Consider the following 21,177-nt stretch of genomic DNA (forward strand, 5'->3'; position numbering starts at 1 on the left):
GAGAGCCTGATTTCAGAGCAGCTTCCAGAGGGGGAGATTCCCCAGGGAAGCGTCTCGGGAGCCGGGGCCTAGCGAGCTGCTCACCCCGGGCGAGTCAGGCAGACAAACAAAAAGGGCTGGGGAGGGAGGGAGGGAGCGAGCGAGGGAGGGAGGGAGGAGTGCTGAGGAGTCATCTGACACATCCAACTTCCTAAGTTTGTTGTCCGCAGGAGACCGACTGCTCTAACCCTCACCCCTTGGAAAACAAGGAAAGCAGAGCCGACAACAAGAGCTTTGCTTTGGGAAAAGCCATCGGGGTTCCTTTTGTCAGGGGGAAGAAAGAGCAGGGCAGAAACCGAGAGGAATCCCAGATCCTCGCGGCTTTCTACCTACCCAGCTCCCAGAAACACACAGCAGAGCCACCTCGCAGGGAAAACCTGCTCTTTGTCCTCCGAAATGCTGCGACCGCTGGAGAAGCCGGCAAGGAACCGAACAAAAAGGGGAAAAAAATAAAAGGAAAAGAGAGGGGGAGGGGAAAGGGAAACAGAGCGGCAGCCGAGCAGGTCGGGCCTCGGCCCCTCTCCGGCCCAGAGCCCTTTCCAGGGTATCCCTAAGAAAGGTTTCCCCCCTGGCTGAACAGCTGGAATTCCCGACCCTCCTCCCGGTGCGATTAAGCATCGATCGCAATTGGCGGAGTCTGACATGTGTGTAACTTTAAACCCCCGGATAAAAATAGCTCCGATTCGAGCACCATCGGGACTCATTTCCTATTTGTTAAAAACAGGGCGAAAAATACACCGAGAGCAGCTTTGTGGGGAGAAAGGCGCTGCGCGAACGTCAGACAAGTTTCCTTCGATAAGCCACAAACAGGAGCGCCGCTGCTGCTCCTCCCTCCCCCCCTTTCCAAAAAAACACCACCAGATCCAGATAAGTTTGTTTATCTCTCTCTGGGAACTAAATCAGACCCGTTTCTCGACCCCTCGGCAGCAGCAGGGCAGAGCCACCAGCCCCGAGTCCTGCTCAGGGAGGTCGGGGCACGTTCAGGAGACGGATCCGAGAAACATTTCATCCACTCTTGTCACTGCTACCCTTTCCCGGCTCACACCGCCACCTTGTAAACAAAAACTATTAATAAAACAATCCCAGAACCGAATTCCCAATGGTATTTTTCAACGCCACCCACTCTCCAGACAGAGAGAAAAAAAAAAGGGATTCGCCGCCCCGTAAAAAGGCCAGGAATAAAAACAAGGAGGAAAAATATAAACAGATCTATGTAGGAAGAAGGGGAAAAATAAAAAGTAATAAAGCCGAACCAAACCTGGAGGGTTACATAAACCTCTTGGGAGACGGGCTCGGGCCCTGACGCCCTTCACCCACCCCTGGGTCTGCTGAGCCAGACCCCGAGGGACCCCCCCCGTCCTCCCCAAAAAATCAAACCCCTAAGCCGGCAGCAGAAGCTTCGTGAACTGCGGGGTGAAACGGGGGAATAAATAATAATAATAAACCCCACAAAAGCCTTTCTTTGGGCTGTGGCTGCTGGAACTGCTCTCCCCTTCCTCGCCCTCCCCAGGGCAGGCAAGGGGGGGGTGCGGGGCACCCGGATTGGGGGGCACCACCGAGGGGGGTCTGCAGAGACACCCCCAGGGCCGCCCGTCCAGCCACAGAGGGGGATAAACCCCCAAAATACGGCAGAAGGGGGGGTGAGGCCTCCCCTGGTGAGAGGGGGAAGGCAGATCCGAGCCCCAGCTCCGGGGAGAGGCCGCGGAGTGCGGACGGGGGGGTTCGGGGGGCGCCCCCGCCGGGGGTCCCCGGTGCCCCCCGCCCTCCCACCCCTCTGCAGGCCCGGCCGTGGGGGGGGGGGGAGGGGGGGGGGAAATCCTCGTCCCCCGTGGGCCCGTGGGGGGGCACGGCAAGGATACAGCTTGACCACGTCGGTGTCCATCCGCCTCTTGCCCGGGCTGGGGGACGACATGGTGGCCGCGGCCGCCCCCGGGGCTCCGGGCGGGCTGTCAGCGCCGCCGCCGCGGGCCGGGGCCGCCCGGCGCCGAGAGGAGCGGGGTAACGCCGGGCCGCGAGGCGCTGGGAGCCGCCGCTGTCGCTGTCGCCGCCGCTGTCGCCGCTGTCGCCGACAGGGCCCCCCCGCGCCGCTCGCGCTCCCTCAGCCGCTCCGGCCGCCTCTGCCCCAGCCTCTCTCTGGACCCCTGACGTCACCCGCGGTGACGTCACCGCCCCGCGGCGCCACCATTGGCCGCGCCCTCGACGCTCCGCCAGCCCCGAGGCACGCCGGGAGGTGTAGTTCTGAGCGGGGAGGGGGAAAGGATGGCTGGGCCGCGGGTTCGAGGCCGCGCTGGGGCCGCGAGCTCCAGTTCCTTCCTTTCCAACCTTTCCCGCAATTCCCCGCGGCTCCCCGCGCTCTCCCCGGTCCCCGTGGATTCTCACACTACTCTTATTCCCCCGTTTCCATTTTGCCCGTTCCCACCACGGCCAGGGAACCACCTCATAAAATACGGGGTGCTCTGATGTCAGGGCCTCGCAATTCCCCACGGCTCCCCCCTTTCCACTGCTTTTCCACGATTCCCCGTGGCTCCCCCCATTCCCAGTATCTCCCTTGTTCCCCATGGATTCTGACACCCCCTTATTCCCCTACTTCCCATCCCCAAGAGGGTCAGGGAACCACCCCACAGAACATGGGGTTTGCCCATATGGGGTTTGCCCATACAGCATATGGGGTTTGCTCATACAGAATATGGGGTTCCCCATATAGCATATGGGGTTTGCCCATACAGAGTATGGGGTTCCCCATACAGCATATGCGATTTCCCATACAGGGTTTGCACATAGAGCATATAGGGTTTGCCCACACAGGATTTGCCCATACAACATATGGGGTTTTCCATACAGAACATGGGGTTTGCCCATACAGCATACAGGTTTGTCCATGCAGCATATGGGGTTTGCCCATTCAGGGTTTCCCATACAGAATATGGGGTTTGCCCATATGGGGTTTGCCCATACAGGGTTTGCCCATACAGAATATGGAGTTTGCCCATATGGGGTTTGCCCATACAGAATATGGAGTTTGCCCACATAGGGTTTGCCCATACAGAATATGGGGTTCCCCATACAGCATATGGGGTTTGCCCATACAGAATATGGGGTTCCCCATACAGCATATGGGGTTCCCCATACAGAATATGGGATTTCCCATACAGGGTTTGCACATAGAGCATATGGGGTTTGCCCATACAGAATATGGGGTTCCCCATACAGCATATGGGGTTCCCCATACAGCATATGGGGTTTGTCCATACAGAATATGGGGTTTGCCCACTGCAATCCCGTTCAGTCCAGGCAGGAATGTGGCAGCTGGCCAGGCCCCACAGCAGAGTCACCAGTCCGGATTTCCGCTGGGACACCGGCAAAGCATTTCCCGGTGCCTCAGTTTACCCAGGCGGATGATGACATCACTAATGGGCGTCTCCCAGACTGATGGGATTGCTGATGGTGTGGAACCTCCCCACCCCACATTCCTGACCCCGGCATCATCCCATAAATCTGCCCCGGTGCTTCCTCCCCCTGTGGGGAGGAGACACAGCCAAAGAATCCCAAAGAAGCTCCTCCCTTTAATGCCCCGACATGCCCCGAGTTTGGCAGGGGCAGGAGGTGACACCACCTGAGGGGACTCAACTCCACACCCCACATTCCAGGGGGAATTTGGCAGGGGAACAGGGAGAGGATCCTGTATTTCCCAGCCACAATATTCCCTGACTGGTCCCAAGCAACTGGGAGAACTGGACAGGGGAAAAACAAGGATTTTACCATGATTTCTTGGAACGCTTCTATTCCATCTGTGAAACACCAGGGATTATTCCAGGATATCAGGGACAAAACAGCACCCTGCTCCTTTTTGGAGCACCTCAAGGCCACTCTTACAGCACCCAAACCTTGGACTGTGGGTGCAGAGGGAATTTTGGGGATCCTCTGAGCACTCCTCGGTCTGGAAATCGGGATGGAGGGGTTGTGGCTGGGCTTTCCCACCCCGGGATGGGAATATCATCCTCCCTGGATTGGGGGCATCCCATGATTTGTGGGGTGGCTCCCTGATCGGAGATGGGGGGAGCCAGGAGAATCCATGGATAGGGAATGCAGGGAAGAGAGGGAGCCAAAGGGAGCTGCTGGAAACCACTGGAAAGGGGGAAAGCAGAGTTGCAGGGAGATGTAAGGAATGGGGAAAGCATGGGGGGCTGCTGGGCATGGGGGATCTGTAGGTCCAGGCAGCTGGAAAAGCGGCTCTTCCCAGCCCATCCTCGTCCCTCTGGATTGGGGGTATCCCCGTTGCCACCCCAACTCCCAGCCCAGCAGGGCCATGGGAGCAGCAGCCCCTCGTTAGGGCCCTGTAATTAGGGAAAGGAAGGGAACACACCCAAATTCAGGCCCTGCTGCTTCCCAGGGGATCCCAAAACAGTGGATCCCAGGAGAAGCCCCCAGGTGGGCAGGTGTAACCCCGAGTTTTGGGGTGCCAGGATGAGCCCTGACCATGGCAGGCACTGCATGCACCCTCGGGAATCCCAAAATCCATCCCAGGGCACGAGACAGGTGAAACCTCAGAGATGGGGCTGGGGAAATGGAGGCAGGAGATCCTTTCCTCAAAAAAACCCCAAAAGTTTTATATCCCTGTGCCTCCACACACACCACAGGCCTGGAGGGAGGAGATCCAACTGTGCCAGGCTGTCTGTGGAATCCCAGCCCTTCCCAAAGCCCTGTCCCCAATATCCTCAAGGATGGAGATGACACCATTCCCTTCCCAGCAGCCCGAGCCATGGAAACTCACCTCTTCCCAGCTTTTGGGAATCCCACCCTCCAACCAGGGGGATTCAGCACCCCAAAGTGGCCATCAGCAGAGGGACAGGGATTGAGGCAACGGGAAAGAGACAACAGAATGTGGAGTGGGAAACTGATCCCACAAGGACCAGAATCCCAAGGGTACAGGAGCCACCCCAGGTCCCGACCTCCTCCTGCCCCGGGAAAAAGCACCACGCCAGCAGGAAGGAAAAAGAAAAAAACAACAAAAATGAAATGTTTATTCCCACCTGGCGCCACCTGGGGAGGTGACAGCGTCCCCTTGTCACCCCACGGGCCCCCAGCACGTCCCAGCTCCGGGCAGGGCTGTGCAGAGGGAGGGCACAGCAGCAATTTGTGAAGGCAGCCGGGGAGGGGGATGCCAGCTCTGCTGGGGCCGGGGCTCTGCTGGGCACGGAGCTGCCCCGGGTGCCCTGCCCCGGGCACGGAGCTGCCACGGGAGCCACACAGAGCTCTGGGCGTGCCCGGGCTCAGGAGGAATTCATGCTCTCCCACTGCCGGAAAATGCGGAACACCTTGCAGGACTTCTCCGAGAGGCTCTGGAAAAGATGGGAGCAGAGCAACAGCCACGGGTCAAGGCACTGGAGCAGGACCTGGACTGCCACTGGCAAAGGGCACGAGGAGAAAGGGCAGCAAAAACCACCCAAAATACCCCAATACCCGAGCTGGCTGCCAGGACAGCACTTTGCTCCTTATTTCCATGAGCACAGTTTGCCAGCTGGAGGGGAGAACCAGGAGAGTACGAGCAAGAAGCAGGAAAGGACCCCAAACAGCAGGAAAAGACCCCAAAAGGCAGGAAAGGAGCAAAAAAAGCAGGAAGGGACTCCATAAAACAGGGAAGGAGCCCAAAAGGCAGGAAAGGAGCCCAAAAAGCATGAAGTGGATCCAAAAAGCAGGAAGGGAACCTAAAAAGCAGGAAGGGAACCTAAAAAGCAGGAAGGGAACCTAAAAAGCAGGAAAGGATCCCAAAAAACAGGAAAGGACTCCAAAAAGCAGGAAGGGATCCAAAAAAGCAGGAAGGGATCCCAAAAAGCAGAAAGGAGCCCAAAAAACAGAAAGGGACTCCATAGAACAGGAAAGAACCCCAAAAGGCAGGAAAGGAGCCCAAAAAGCATGAAGTGGATCCAAAAAGCAGGAAGGGAACCTAAAAAGCAGGAAAGGATCCCAAAAATCAGGAAAGGACTCCAAAAAGCAAGAAGGGACCCAAAAAGCAGGAAAGGATCCCAAAAAGCAGGAAAGGACTCCAAAAAGCAGGAAAGGATCCCAAAAAGCAGGAAGGGGCTCCATGAAGCACAAAGTGGCTCCAAAAAGAAGGAAGGCCTCCAAAGAGCAGGAAAGGATCCCAAAAAGCAGGAAGGGACTCCAACCATCCCCTGCTACAGCTGGGTCTGGTGCCTCTGACTTGTGATTGGTCCTGCTGGACCATCTGGAGCTTTGCTGGCACCTGGCAGAATCACAGAATCATGGAATGGTTTGGGCTGGAAGGGACCTTAAAGATCACCCAGTTTTAACCCCCTGCTGCAGGCAGGGACACTTTCCACCTGTTGGGGACACAGATCACACGGAAGCCCCAGGACAAATGCTGAAGGGGGAATGCTCCACCGCTCCCCCGAGCTCCAAGTGAAGCAGGAAGGAGCTGGCAGGAGGAATCCAAGTGGATAATGAGACCCAGGGAGGCAGCAGCTGCTCCACAGCCACACGGGGAGGGAGCTGTGGCCTCAGCAAACCTGGCACCCCAAGAGCCTGGAGCCAGGAGTTGGGATGGCTGCAGAGAGGAGCTCTGGGGACACGGAATGAAACTGGATCTTGGGCAGCACTGTTATTTATAGCAGCCCTCGAGCAGCCTCGGATGGAGCCTGGCAGTGGGAATGCCAGGGCTCACGCTCTGTCCTTGTCACCTGGCTGGGAGTGATCCCAAACAAAGCCCACCCATCCCAAATTTTTGCCGCCTGGACAAGTTGGGGTGCCCCAGGCTCACCACCGGCTCCGTCTCGGGCACTGTGTCACATTTCTGGATGCCAAGGAGCCTCTTCAGCACCACTTCCCAGCCTGGCTCGGCCTTGCCAGGCTCCTTCTCTGGCTGGGGTGCAGCATCTTCCAGGGACTCCTCTCCCTCCCCGGTGCTGACCCAGGGACACCAATCCCGGTGCTGAGAGCTGGGGTGAAAGAAGCTCCTCAAGGAAGCGTCCTGGGAAGCGAGGAGGTGACAGAGAAGGGACACGACAATGGCACGTTTTAGAGACACCGAGAAACCCTCCTTGTGCCCAAAGCCCAGCCCCGAGCAGGCTACGGGGACAAGGCAAACCCCTGGGCCAGGAGCAGCCTGCCCGGCTCACTCACCGAGCTGCTGGAAGAGCAGAGCCGCGCCCGCTTGGCCCTGCGGACGGGACTGGATGGCACTTCCATGGTGTCCCCCTGTCCCATGCTCCGGGTCACGGGGCGGCTCCTCAGGGCGGGGCTGGTCACATCCAGCTCGCCCCTGTCCATGGAGCTGGGAGAATCCCAACCCCGAGGGCGGGCCACAGCTGGGGAGGGGCTCTTCTCGTGCTGCTGGGGGGACAAACAGGATGAAAGCAGCTCCTCTGCTCACCAGGGGGGCTTTGGTCAGCTCCAATCCTCCTCAGCCACCCCACAGGAGCCCTTCCCACCACACGGATGTGCCCTCTGGATGTGGGTGAGGGATCTGGAGGACCGGGAGCTGGCCAAGCATCCCTACCCTGCCCAGAGAGGGATGAGGGATGTCCATTGGATGTGGGTGAGGGATCTGGAGCACCTGGAGCTGGCCAAGTGTCCTGGCCTGCCCAGAGAGGGATGAGGGATGGCCATTGGATGTGGGTGAGGGATCTGGAGAACCTGGAGCTGGCCAAGTGTCCTGGCCTGCCCAGAGAGGGATGAGGGATGTCCATTGGATGTGGGTGAGGGATCTGGAGAACCTGGAGCTGGCCAAGTGTCCTGGCCTGCCCAGAGACCCCAGGATGTACCTGCTCAGACCCTGGGTCCTGGCTCCGTGTCAGCATCCTGCGTGGGGAGGTTGGGATGGGTGGGAAGCGCTCGGGAGCTGCCGGGGTGGTGCTGCTGGAGCCACAGGAATCCAGCTCTGGAGCTGCAGCAGAGTCCAGCTGGTGGAAACCCCACAGCCCCACCTTCCTCATGCAGCGGGAGCAGGTGATCACCGAGAGGTTCATGGAGCCCGAGGCAGCACTGCGGGGACACAGCCACGTCACGGATCCTCGTGGGATCCTCACGGGATCCTCATGAGATCCTCGTGGAATCCTTGAGGAATCCTCGTGGAATCCTTGTGGAATCCTTGTGGGATCCTCATGGAATCCTCATGGGATCATCCTGAGATGCTCACAAGATCCTCATGGGATCCTCATGAGATCCTGGTGGGATCCTCATGGAATGCTCATGGGATCCTCATGGAATCCTCATGGAATCCTCATGGGATCCTCCTCAGATGCTCACAAGATCCTCATGGGATCCTCATGGGATCCTGGTGGGATCCTCACGGAATGCTCATGGGATCCTGGTGGGATCCTTATGGAATCCTCATGGGATCCCTGTGGGATCCTCATGGGATCCTCGTGGGATCCCTGTGGGATCTCCGTGGGATCCTTGTGGGATCCCTGTGGGATCTCCGTGGGATTCTCATGGAATCCTCATGAGATCCTTGTGGAATTCTCACAAAATCCTTGTGGGATCCCCACGGGATCCTCATGGAATCCTCATGAGATCCTTGTGGAATTCTCACAGAATCCTCGTGGGATCCTCATGGGATCCTCACAGGATTCTCGTGCGATCCCTGCGGAATCCTCGTGGGATCCTCAGGGATGGGTTGGAAGGGATCTCAAAGCTCATCTCATTCCAGCCCCTCATGGGCAGGGACCCCTCCCACCATCCCAGGTTGCTCCAAGCCCCGTCCAACCCGGCCTTGGACACTTCCAGGGTTGGGAACAGTCAGGAGAGGTGGTGAGGGATAAGCCTGGGCTTGGGAAAGTCAGGGAAATAAATCCATTAAATCCCATTGATGATGTTGATTTAAACTGGCTCGGTTGTGTTTTGCCTTGCCAGGAAGCAGGAACAGAGGGGGAAAAGAGGGGGGGAAAATGGTAAAAGAAAGGAAGTGGGAATGTAGTGGAAAAGTGGGGAAATGGTTAAATAAGGGAAGCAGGATCCTAGTGAAAAAGAGGGAAAATAGGAAAATTGTGACACAAAGGAAGCAGAATAGTGAAAAAGAGGGAAAATGGGAAAATAAAATCAGCTAGGCAGAAGCATGGTGGAAAAGAGGGAAAATAGTGAAAAAAAAGGGATACTGAACACTCCACAGGAGGAACATTCCATGTCCCTCCAGCCTCCAAGAGCTTTCCTGGCCAGCCCAGAGCGTGAGGGACACTGAGGCCCAGCCCTGCAGCCCTGCCCACCTGCAGGTCCAGCCACACAGCGCCAGGACGCAGGCAGGCACGTGCACCTGCAGGATTTCCGTGGAAAACTTCCCAGGAGGCTTCTCTCCCTCTGTTCCTTTGTGCTCCAGCTCCTCCCCAATGAGCTGCAGGAGCCGAGTGATCCTTTCCTCTGTCAGGGACTGCAGAGCACAGGGATAAAATGCACTGGTTTTACTCCCAGCTCACATCCCACACGGAGAACAATCCCTTTTGCACCCCTGGAACTGCATTGCCCAGCACGCCCAGCTGTGGTTAGCAGGGAAAAGCCACTCAGAGCAATCCTCCTTGCCTCTGCCTCCCCATTTTTTTATTTATTTTCCATGCAATCTGCCCAGGCACCATCTGCTCCCTGAGCAGGGCAGCAGCTCCCATTCCTGCCGTGCCTCTGGGAGTCTCCGGTGCTTTCTGAGCTCAGCCAGCCCTAAAGCACCCCTGGATTGTGCTGAATGGATGAAGATTCCCCGGATCCCACACAGCTCCTGGCTGCCCAGAGCCATCTGTTCCCCGGCAAAGGAGTGTCCAACCAGCCAGACTTGGCTGCAGCAGAGCAGGGTCCCCGCAGGGTGACAATTCCACACTTGTTCCTGGCTTTTCCTGCTTGTCCCTCCTGCTCGTGGAGCCTCCTCGGGCTCCTCCACCTTCCCAGGTCTCTGCCCACACCTCAGGTTCAGGGTGGCAGCCCCTGGCATCCCAAATTCCTGTCTCCAGACATCCCAGCCAAAGGAGTGATCCGTGGGCTGCCCCTTCTCATGGAGTGCTGGAGCTGCCAGGGAGAGCTCCCAGAGGAGTCTGTGGGATCCCAAATCCCCTAAACCCCCTCTCCCAGGCAGCACAGAGCAGCCTGGACACTGGGAAAGGTCCAGAGTGGGAACCAGACACCCCTCCCAGCTGATGAGCCATTCCAAACTCCTCTTTACACGTTTCCATGGTGGAACCACCACGTGGGGAATGTCCAGGAGGAAAAACAAGGTGGGAGCAGATCCCTCACACACACACAGGCTGAAATCCCTGATTTTGGGCGGGCCCAGGCTCATCCCTGGAGCCGGGAACGCTGCAGGTTTTGGGAGCAGGAGGGAACTCACCATGTTTTTCAGGTCTTCTGGTCTGAGGGAGGGCAGCTGCAGCTCCAGCTGGCACAGGCTCTGGAAGCGGTGCAGGAAGTCCTGGAGCAGGACCCTGGGCTCGTCCACCAGCAGCCTGGCAAAGCGATCTGGGCAGAGCAGAGCTGAGCTCAGCACTGCCAGCCCCCCTCACCCCACAGGGCAAGGCACAGCCCAGCCAGGCTCCCCACGTAAGCGCAGGCACAGGGTGAGAGGGGGTGAGCTTAAGCTGAAGGAGGAAAAGTTTAGGTGGGATCTTGGCAATGAGGAATTCCTGCCTGGGCTGGAATTGCCAGAGCAGCTGGGGCTGCCCCTGCATCCCTGCAGTGTCCAAGGAAGGATTGGAGCACCCTGGGATAGGGGAGGTGTCCCTGGAATGAGCTTTGAGGTCCCTTCCCACCCAAACTGCTCTGGGATTCTGGGATTTGGGACACTCAGAATCCATCCCGAGGGATTTTGATGGAAAATGGGGATGGCAAAGAGAGGAGAAGGGAAGGGAGACCCTTCATGGCTTCCTGAGATTCCAAGTGAAGGCCCTGGGTCCAGGAATGTCTTGGAGAGGAGATGGATCCAGTGTCAGGCTGGGAGAGCTGGGAATGTTCCCCTGGAGAAGGGAAGGCTCCAGGGAGAGCTTCCAGCACATTGCAGGGCCTGCAGGGGCTCCAGGGTCGCTGCAGAGGGACTGGGGACAAGGCCTGCAGGGACAGCACACAGGGAATGGCTGCCAGTGCCAGAGGGCAGCCATGGATGGGATCTTGGCCATGAGGAATTCCTGGCTGGGCTGGAATTGCCAGAGCAGCTGGGGCTGCCCCTGCATCCCTGCAGTGCCCCAGGCCAGGCTGGATGGGATTTGGAGCAGCCTGGGACACTGGGAGGTGTCCCTGCCATGGCAGGGGTGGCACTGGATGGGCTTTGAGGTCCCTTCCAACCCCAACAATTCCACGATGATTTTCCTGGCTTTGAAAGGAAAAGCTCAGCACGGCCTTTCCCCTTCACAGCCTCCCCAAGCAGCACAGCTCCCAAGACAGGATCCATCCCTCTCTGAGCACTCCCTGACACCCAACCTCCCCTGTCCCCTCCCAGGTACAACCCAAAAGCATTTCAGCTGCTCCAGAGGCACTTTCCCAAAGGTCTGGAAAAGCTGGATACAGCCCTGGGGCTTTCATTTGCCGAGGCTGCTCAGGGATGTTGTTTTCCTGTTGGATTCCATCATTCCCACAGGGAAAAGGAGAGTGTGATGGCAGGAACAACAACGGAAAGGGGGAAAAAAATGGGAATAATGCAGGGATGTGAGGCACCCACCTGGGCAGGGGCTGTCTGGCCAGAAGCAGAACTTCTCGTGGGCAGTGACCAGGGCCTTCCTGAGCTCCTCACAGCGCTCCTTGTCTGCAGGGAACACTCAGGGATACTCCCTGCACATCCTCCTCAGGGGATGGCCAGGAAAACCAAGCCAGGTTTGGCAGAGTTTCCCTGGGATGCTTTCCCAGGATTTCCCAGGATGCTGCCTGAGGCTGGAGGCTGCACAGCCTGAAGCTTCACCTCAGACTGCTGGAACCCTGGATGCTGAGAATTCTAAACTTGCTGTGCTGAAAGGCACAGTAAGGTTAAAATTCTCAGCATCCAGGATTCCAACCTCAGTCTTCCCCCCTTTTCCCACCAAGAGGAATTCCAGGCTCCCCGAGGCAGCCCCAGAACAGCAAATGTCACCTCAGCAGTTCCACCTCCCCACAGCCAAAATCCCTCCCCTTCCCAGGCACAGGAGCAGGGGAGCCTGTGGAAAAACAGCCCCAGCCAACCACGGGCACAAAACCTGCTGGATCCTGCCAGCTTTTCCTGCTGGGATGCTGCCAACCCCTGGCTGAGCTGATCCCTCCACCCCAGCTGTAGGAGCCAAATCCCAGCCATGTCTGGAAATCAAACTTCCCCAAGAAAAGAAAAAAAAATAAAAAATCTGACATTTAATTTCACTTACACTTTCAGAATCAAAAAAAAAGAAAAAAATTCTTTTTCAATTTGTTTTTCGCTGCCTCCTTCCCAACCTTTGCTTATTTTAGATTTTCCTAACCTGGCGTGACTTCCAATGGAATAATTAGGCCAAGGTTTATTTAACAGAGATAATCTGAATAAATAGGGAATGTTGATCTTGAGTGACCCAAAAGGAAAGGCTCAGTGTTCCCACAGGGCAGCACCTGGCAGGCAGCAGGAATGTGCTCCCTGTCCACTTCCAGGGCAACTGCAGCCAGGAAAATTGAGGAGTGGGGATGACACTGCCTTGTGGGATAATAAGCAGCTCATGAATTAAATCTCACAGTGAAATTTCTGCCTGAATGGCTTTGGTGAGCAGCAACTACCAAGCAAATTTTCCACGCTGGAAAAATTCAGTGGAGGATCAGGGAGGCAGATCCAGGAATTAGGAAAGAAAAGAGAATTTTTAAAAGGGTTTTCAGATCCTGAAATGCATGCAGAGGGCAACGAGGCTGGAGAAATGGCTGGAAAACCTGGAAAGAGGCTGAGAGCCTTGGGACTGTTTGGAGAAAAGGAGGGTGAGGGGTGAACTCTGCACCTTCTGGAGGAGGGAAGTGCTGAGCTCTTCTCCCTGGAATGCTGTGGCAGGACTGGCATGGAATTCCAGCATGGGACTGGCTCAAAGCTGCACCAGGGGAGGCTCAGGCTCAACATGAGCAACTATTTCTCTACCAAGATGATCCAGCTCTGGAATAGTCCAAGAGGTGACCAGTGCCCCAAGCCCGGAAGTGTTTCAGATGTTTCTGGAGAATTCCCTTGGTCTGATTTGAGGTTTGGAACCTCTCTGGGGTTCTCCAGTCCTTAAAGGATGCGTGCAAAGAGCACAGAGGGTCTCCTTTCCATGGAGAGGACAAGGAGCAGTGGGGACAGGGTGTGCTGGGAGAGGTTTTATCCCAGCATAAAAAAAGACATTTTTTACAGTGAGGATTCCATCATTCCCTGGAACCATCATTCCTTGGAACCACTGTGCCATGGAACCAGCATTCCCTGGAACCATCATTCCTTGGAACCATCATTCCCTGAGATCATCATTCCTTGGAACCATCATTCCCTGGGATCATCATTCCTTGGAACCACTGTGCCATAGAACCAGCATTCCCTGGAATCATCATTCCCTGAGATCATCATTCCTTGGAACCATCATTCCCTGGAACCATCATTCCTTGGAACCATCATTCCCTGAGATCATCATTCCTTGCTTGGAACCATAATTCCCTGGGATCATCATTCCCTGAAACCATTATTCCTTGGAATCATCATTCCCTGAGACCACCATTCCTTGGAACCAGCATTCCTCAGGACTATCATTCCCGGGGAGCATCATTCCTTAGGACCATGATTCCTAGCACCATCATTCCCTGAAACCATCATTCCCTGGAACCCTAATTCCTTGGAATCATCATTCCCTGGGACCATCATTCCTTGGAACCATCATTCCTTGGAACCATCATTCCTTGGAACCATCATTCCCTGAGATCATTATTCCTGGTACCATCATTCCTTGGAACCATCATTCCCTGAGATCATCATTCCTTGGAACCATCATTCCTTAGGACCATCATTCCTGGCACTATCATTCCCTGGAACCATAATTCCTTGGAACCACCATTCCCTGAGACCACCATTCCCTGAGACCACCATTCCCTGAGACCACCATTCCTTGGGACCAGCATTCCCTGAAACCATCCCTCCTTAGAACCACCATCCCCTGGAACCACCATTCCTTGGAACGATCATTCCCTGGAACCACCATTCCTTGGAACCACCATTCCTTGGAACCATCATCCCCTGGAACCACCATTCCTTGGAACCACCATCCCCTGGAACCACCATTCCTTGGAACCATCATCCCCTGGAACCACCATCCCTTGGAACCACCATCCCCTGGAACCACCATTCCGTGGAATGGACGGAACAAGAGGAGCTTTAAGACCCTCCCAACCCAAACTCCCAACGATTCCACGACCTCTCCCAGCTGGAATTCCCTGACACAAAACAGGACTGATTATCCCATCCCCCAGCTAAACACCACCATTTGCCTCGGGCTGCTTTGTGAGACATCCCAAACTTCCCACCCCTGGAAGCCACTTGTCTTGGGATGAAAGATGTTGCTGGGGGTGTGTGTTCCATCCCCATCTGTCAGAGCTGGGGCAGTTCTCTCTGTTCCTGGGGCAGTTTCTTTATCTCTGCCACAGCCAATCCTCCCTCCAGGAGATCTCTGCTGTCCATGGCCACTGAGTGTCCCTGCAGGGCTGATCAAATTCCATCATCTCATGGGAGATGCTCTGCCCAGGGCAGGAGCCAAGCATTCCTGCCTGGATCCAATCTGAGCCTGGCAGCAGCACAGCAGCCTTTGCCCCCTGCATTCCCAGAGGAGCAGCTTTCTGCTGCCCTGCATTGCCAGAGGGAGAGCAGGCCCATCTCCAGCAGCCCTGGAGCTGCAGAGGAAAACTCCAGCCTTGTGCAGGATCCCTGCTCCAGCAGAAGCACAGCTGGCCCTGCAGGAGGGCTGAGCCACCATGGAATGGCACTGCTGCCACCACCCTGACCCACAGGGCTCAGCTCCTGCTCTCACTCTGGCAGGGGTTTGTTGTTTGTACTGTTGCATTTGTATTTTTAGTTCTCCTAGTAAAGAACTGTTATTCCTATTCCCTGAGAGCCCCTTAATTTCAAAATGACAGTAATTCAGAGGGAGGGGGTTTGCATTTTCCATTTCATGAGAGGCTCCTGCCTGCCTCAGCAGACACCTGGCTCTCCAAACCGAGACATTCCTTGGGACCACCATTCCTTGGAACCACCATTCCCTGAGACCAGCACTCCCTGAGACCATCACTCCTTGGAACCACCATCCCCTGGAACCACCATCCCTTGGAACAACCATCCCATGGAACCACCATCCCTTGGAACCACCATCCCCTGGAACCACCATCCCCTGGAGCCACCATCCCCTGGAGCCACCATCCCCTGGACACCAGGACAGAACAGGAGGAGCTTTAAGACCCCTCCCAACCCAAACTCCTGACAATTCCACGCCCTCTCCCAGCTGCAATTCCCAACACAAAACAGGATTGATTAACCCACGCCCCAACTAAACACCACCATTTGCCTCGAGCTGCTTTCCCACCCTCCCCAGCCCCGGAACCCCGCCATCCCAGCGTCCCGCCATCCCAAATCCCGAGCTCCAGGTCACCCCCGCTCACAGTTGCTGAGGTCGAAGGCGAGCTGCAGGCTCATGCACAGGTGGGCCTGGCAGCTGGAGCAGCGCAGCATGTCGCACTCCACGCTCAGCCAGCCGAAGCGCGCGCACACCAGCGGCGACAGCGCCGGCGGCTTGCCCGCCCACTTCAGGGGGTCAGCCTGTCAAGGAGACAGCCGAATTCCTGGGATTGGGGGGGGAAACATTCCCAGAGAAGGACAGCTCTCCTTGAAAACAGAAGTCCTGGGATTTGTGGGCTGGGGAAACATTCCCAGGGAGGGAAAGCTCTCCTTGAAAACAGAATTCGTGGGGTTTATAGTGGGGGAAACATTCCCAGAGAAGGAGAGCTCTCCTTGAAAATGGCCAGAATTCCTGGGATTATGGGCTGGGGAAACATTCCCAGAGAAGGAGAGCTGTCCTTGACAACAGAATTCCTGGGATTATGGGCTAGGGAAACATTCCCAGAGAGGGAGAGCTCTCCTTGACAACAGCCAGAATTCCTGGGATTGTGGGGGGGAAACATTCCCAGAGAAGGAGAGCTCTCCTTCAAAATGGCCAGAATTCCTGGGATTTGTGGGCTGGGGCAGGGGGGGAAACATTCCCAGAGAGGAAGAGCTCTCCTCAACAACAGCCAGAATTCCTGGGATTATGGGCTGGGGAAACATTCCCAGAGAGGGAGAGCTCTCCTTGAAAACAGCCAGAATTCCTGGGATTTATGGGCTGGGGAAACATTCCCAGAGAGGGAGAGCTCTCCTTCAAAATGGCCAGAATTCCTGGGATTATGGGCTGGGGAAACATTCCCAGGAAGGGAGAGCTCTCCTCAACAACAGCCAGAATTCCTGGGATTTATGGGCTGGGGAAACATTCCCAGAGAGGGAGAGCTCTCCTTGGAAACAGCCAGAATTCCTGGGGTTTATAGTGGGGGAAACATTCCCAGAGAGGGACAGCTCTCCTTGAAAACAGCCAGAATTCCTGGGATTATGGGCTGGGGAGACATTCCCAGGGAGCGGGAGCTCGGAGCTGCAGCTGGCTCAGGAGGGGAGCAGAGGGACAGGGAGCGGGGCAGGAGCACAGGGAATGGCAGGAGCTGTGCCAGGGGAGTTTAGGAAGAGGCAGGAGTTAGGGAAAGGCTGGATTTAGGGAAAGGCTGGATTTAGGGAAAGGCTGGATTGGAGGAAATGGTTGTATTTTAGGAAAAGGCTGGATTTTAGGAAGAGGTGGAATTTGAGGAAAATGTTGGATTTAGGAAAAGGCTGGATTTTAGGAAATGGTGGGACTTTAGGAGAAGGTTGAATTTCAGGAAAAGGTTGGATTTTAGGAAGAGGCTGGATTTCAGGAAAACGTTGGTTTTCAGGAAAAGGTTGGATTTTAGGGAAAGGCTGGATTTGAGGGAGAGGCAGGATTTTGGGAAAATCTTGGATTTCAGGAAAAGGCAGGATTTTAGGAAGAGGCTGGATTTCAGGAAAAGGCGGGATTTCAGGAAAAGGCGGGATTTTAGGGAAAGGCGGGATTTAGGAAAAGGCTGGATTATAGGAAAAGGCTGGATTATAGGAAAAGGTTGGATTTAGGGAAAGGCTGGATTTAGGAAAAGGCTGGATTTTAGGAAGAGGTGGAATTTGAGGAGATTGTTGGATTTTAGGGAAAGGCTGGATTTCAGGAAAAGGCTGGATTTGATGAAAAAGCAGGATTTTGGGGAAATGTTGGATTTTAGGGAAAGGCTGGATTTTAGGAAGAGGCTGGATTTCAGGAAATCGTTGGATTTTAGGGAAAGGCCTAGGATTTTAGGAAGAGCCTGGATTTTAGGAAGAGGCTCTTCCCCAGAGGGTGCTGGGGCACTGAGCATTCCCCACGGAACGATCACAGCTCCCAATCCCTCAGGCACAGCGTGGAATTTCAGGATATCCCTGCGAGGCCAGGAACCGGATCAGGGATCCCTCCGGCTCTTCCCCCACAATTCCCAGGTGGAATGTGCAGCTTCCCAAAGGATATGGTGAAAGTTTCCACTCTGCTGAAATAGGCCTCCCTGCTGGCAGATTCCAGGGAAAGAGCCTCCATTTGGGAAGGTCCGTTGGCTCGCTCCGAGCAGTCCGAGGTGTCCTTCCTGGAAGGAAAATCAGCAAGGAAAACTCCTGGGAAAGGATGGAGGCAGCAACAGGCTGGGCTTGGGGGAGGGTGGGATTGGGAAAAGGATGGGTTTAGGAAAAGGATGGGTTTAGGGAAAGGATGGGTTTAGGGAAAGGATGGGTTTAGGGAAAGGATGGGTTTAGGGAAAGGATGGGTTTAGGGAAAGGATGGGTTTAGGATGAGGCTGATTTTAGGAAAAGGTTGGATTTAGGGAGAGACTGGATTTTAGGGAGAGACTGGATTTAGGAAAAGGCTGGATTTAGGAAAAGGCTGGATTTAGGAAAAGGCTGGATTTAGGAAAAGGTGGGATTTGGGAAATATTGGGTTTTAGGAAAAGGATGGGTTTAAGAAAAGGCTGGATTTAGGGAGAGACTGGATTTAGGAAAAGGCTGGATTAGAGGAAACGGTTGGATTTAGGAAAAGGTTTGATTTAGGAAGAGGCTGGATTTCAGGAAAAGGCTGATTTTAGGAAAAGGCTGGATTTAGGAAAAGATTGGATTTGAGGGAGAGGCTGGATTTCAGGAAAAAGTTGCATTTCAGAAAAAGGCTGGAGTTTAGGAAGAGGTGGAATTTGAGGAAAATGTTGGATTTAGGGAAACGTTGGATTTAGGAAGAGGCTGGATTTCAGGAAAAGGCTGGATTTAGGAAGAGGTTGGATTTTAGGGAGAGACTGGATTTAGGAAAAGGCTGGATTAGAGGAAAAAGTTGGGTTTTAGGAAAAGGCAGGATTTAGGAAGAGGCTGGATTTCAGGAAAACGTTGGATTTTAAGAAAAGGCTGGATTTAGGAAAAGGCTGGGTAAGAGGAAAAGGCTGGATTTAGGAAAAGGCTGGATTTAGGAAAAGGCTGGATTAGAGGAAAAGGTTGGATTTTAAGAAGAGGCAGGATTTAGGAAAAGGCTGGATTTAGGAAAAGGCTGGATTTTAGAGAGACACTGGATTTAGGAAAAGGCTGGATTTTAGGGAGACCCTGGATTTAAGCAGAAGGCAGGACTTTGGGAAAAGGCTGGATTTTAGGAACAGGATTTCAGAAAAAGCACAGAGCACTTCCCCATTCCCACCCCTCAGGCAGGTCCTGACAAGGATCTCCTCCAGAGCTCCCCATTCCCAACCCCGAATTAACTCCTAACAAAACAACGAATAAAATTCCAGGGGTGCCTGGCACGTGTCCCCAGGGAGTGCCAGCTGGGACTGGGGACAGGGAGGCAGCAGGGGATGCTCTCTGAGCCCAGCCAGGGCGGAGTGAGCACTGGGATTCTGGAATGTTCCAAGGCTGCGCTCTGTGGCTGGAGTGTCACGGCTGTCCTTGGCCTCCTGCCCTGAACCTTCAGCCAGAGCTCAGGGGGGGCTGGGACAAGGGAGCCCCCAAAACACCCCCAGAGCTCAGCGCCCGCTGCTCCCAGTAACCTCCCAGTGCCCCCGCTGCTCCCAGTGCCTCCCAGTGCCCCCATAACCTCCCAGTGCCCCCACTGCCCCCAGTAACCTCCCAGTGCCCCCCAGTAACCTCCCAGTGCCCCCACTGCTCCCAGTGCCTCCCAGTAACCTCCCAGTGCCCCCACTGCTCCCAGTGCCTCCCAGTAACCTCCCAGTGCCCCCGCTGCTCCCAGTGCCCCCACTGCTCCCAGTAACCTCCCAGTGCCCCCACTGCTCCCAGTGCCCCCACTGCTCCCAGTGCCTCCCAGTGCCCCCCAGTAACCTCCCAGTGCCCCCGCTGCTCCCAGTGCCTCCCAGTACCCCCAGTAACCTCCCAGTGCCCCCACTGCCCCCAGTAACCTCCCAGTAACTTCCCAGTGCCCTCGCTGCTCCCAGTAACCTCCCAGTGCCCCCACTGCTCCCAATGCCTCCCAGTGCCCCCAGTACCCCCAGTAACCTCCCAGTCTCCCCCAGTAACCTCCCAGTGCCTCCCAGTACCCCCAGTAACCTCCCAGTGCCCCCAGTAACCTCCCAGTGCCCCCAGTAACCTCCCAGTGCCCCACCGAGGTGTGATCAGGACACAGGCAGCTCAGGCCATGGGGACTCCAGGGGTCACTTACCTGGGCTGCCCTCCCAGTACCTCCAGTGCCCTCCCAGTCTCCCCCCGTACACTCCCAGTAGCGTCCCAGTGCTCCCAGTACCCTCCTAGTGCTCCCCCAGTACCCTCCCACTGGCCCCAGTACCACCCAGTGCCCTCAGTTTCTGTTTCCACTGCTTCCTTCCAGTATTCCCAGTATCCCTGAGTCTCTCCAGTACTCCCAGCACCTCCCAGTCCCTCCAGTGCCCCCTCCCAGACCCCCCAGTTCCCAGTGCCCTCCCAGTGCTCCCAGTCCCCCCAGTTCCCAGTCCCCCCATGTTCCCAGTGCTCCCAGTCCCCCGTGCTCCCAGCCCCTCAGTTCCCAGTGTTCCCAGTCCCCCGAGTTCCCAGTGTTCCCCATGTTCCCAGTGCTCCCAGTTCCCTGTGCTCCCAGTCCCCCCAGTTCCCAGTGTTCCCAGTGCTCCCAGCCCCCCAGTTCCCAGCGTTCCCAGTGCTCCCAGCCCCCCAGTTCCCAGCATTCCCAGTGCTCCCAGCCCCCCAGTTCCCAGCGTTCCCAGTGCTCCCAGTCCCCCAGTTCCCAGTGTTCCCAGTGCTCCCAGCCCCCCAGTTCCCAGTGTTCCCAGTCCCCCCAGTTCCCAGTGTTCCCCATGTTCCCAGTGCTCCCAGTCCCCCGTGCTCCCAGTCCCCCAGTTCCCAGTGTTCCCAGTGCTCCCAGCCCCCCAGTTCCCAGTGCTCCCAGCCTCCCAGTTCCCAGTGTTCCCAGTGCTCCCAGTCCCCCAGTTCCCAGTGCTCCCAGCCCCCCAGTCCCCAGTGTTCCCAGTGCTCCCAGTTCCTTCCCCGCTCTCCTTTCCCGCTCTCCCTCCCCAGTAACCATCCCCAGCACCTCCCGGTCCCCTCCAGCCTCGCTCCCTCCGACTCCAACCCCCGCGAGGACCCCAAAAACACCGAGGGGTCTCCGATTCCCTCACGAGTCCCCACCCGCCCCCTCCCCTCCCCGGGCCGGGCCTCCCCCCGCCTCCGGCCCGGTGCCAGCGAGTCCCCCCCGCCGCTGGCGCTCACCCGCCGGGCCCGGGCCCCTCGCTGGCGATGCCGCCGTCGATGAGGTCGCGGATCTGCCGGGGGGTGACGGGGGGCGGCCGCCCTCGGTTCCCCCCGGCCGCCGCCGCCGCCGCTCCCCCGGCGCTGGGCGCCGCCATTTTGTTCCCTCCCTCCCGTCACGGCCCGGGAAACGCGGGCCCGCACGAACGTTCCGCTCGCGCACCATCGTTCCGCCCGCGCCGCGGCGCCGCCCGTGACCTCGCGCAACCCCCGCACGGCCTCCGGAACCTCGCGGAGGGCTCGGGGAGCGGCGGCGCCACCGTGAAAGTCGCCGCGAATGTCGCCGCGGGTGGCCCCGTGAGTGTCCCCGGGAATGTCCCCGCGCCCCCGCTCTCGGCGCTCCA

General features: G+C 56.6%; 2 protein-coding genes across 3 annotated transcripts in view; both read right to left on the bottom strand.

Annotated features, from left to right (window-relative positions):
* Window positions 1-2,191, bottom strand: part of UBE2H (ubiquitin conjugating enzyme E2 H) — a 50,101-nt gene extending 47,910 nt beyond the window's left edge. Inside the window, exon 1 of the mRNA XM_038153715.1 lies at window positions 1,899-2,191. Within this exon, the coding sequence (XP_038009643.1) occupies window positions 1,899-1,951 (53 nt within the window). The 5' untranslated portion in view covers window positions 1,952-2,191. The remainder of the gene's footprint in view (window positions 1-1,898) is intronic.
* A 2,837-nt stretch (window positions 2,192-5,028) lies between these two features.
* Window positions 5,029-21,159, bottom strand: ZC3HC1 (zinc finger C3HC-type containing 1). Of its 2 annotated transcripts, none has more exons than XM_038154633.1 (10): window positions 20,795-21,159; window positions 17,592-17,703; window positions 15,607-15,757; window positions 11,684-11,767; window positions 10,364-10,491; window positions 9,261-9,421; window positions 7,821-8,040; window positions 7,180-7,386; window positions 6,818-7,027; window positions 5,029-5,378 (listed from the first exon to the last, which is right to left on the bottom strand). In XM_038154633.1, the coding sequence occupies exons 1-10, from the start codon at window positions 20,929-20,931 to the stop codon at window positions 5,310-5,312; spliced, it is 1,479 nt and encodes a 492-aa protein (XP_038010561.1). In that variant the 5' UTR covers window positions 20,932-21,159; the 3' UTR covers window positions 5,029-5,309. The 2 variants fall into 2 exon arrangements, with proteins under 2 accessions (XP_038010561.1, XP_038010560.1); XM_038154632.1 differs by having other exon boundaries at window positions 7,180-7,389.
* Window positions 21,160-21,177: the final 18 nt, after the last annotated feature.

Source organism: Motacilla alba, chromosome 1A, assembly GCF_015832195.1.
Source record: "Motacilla alba alba isolate MOTALB_02 chromosome 1A, Motacilla_alba_V1.0_pri, whole genome shotgun sequence".
NCBI classification, from domain to species: Eukaryota; Metazoa; Chordata; class Aves; order Passeriformes; family Motacillidae; genus Motacilla; species Motacilla alba.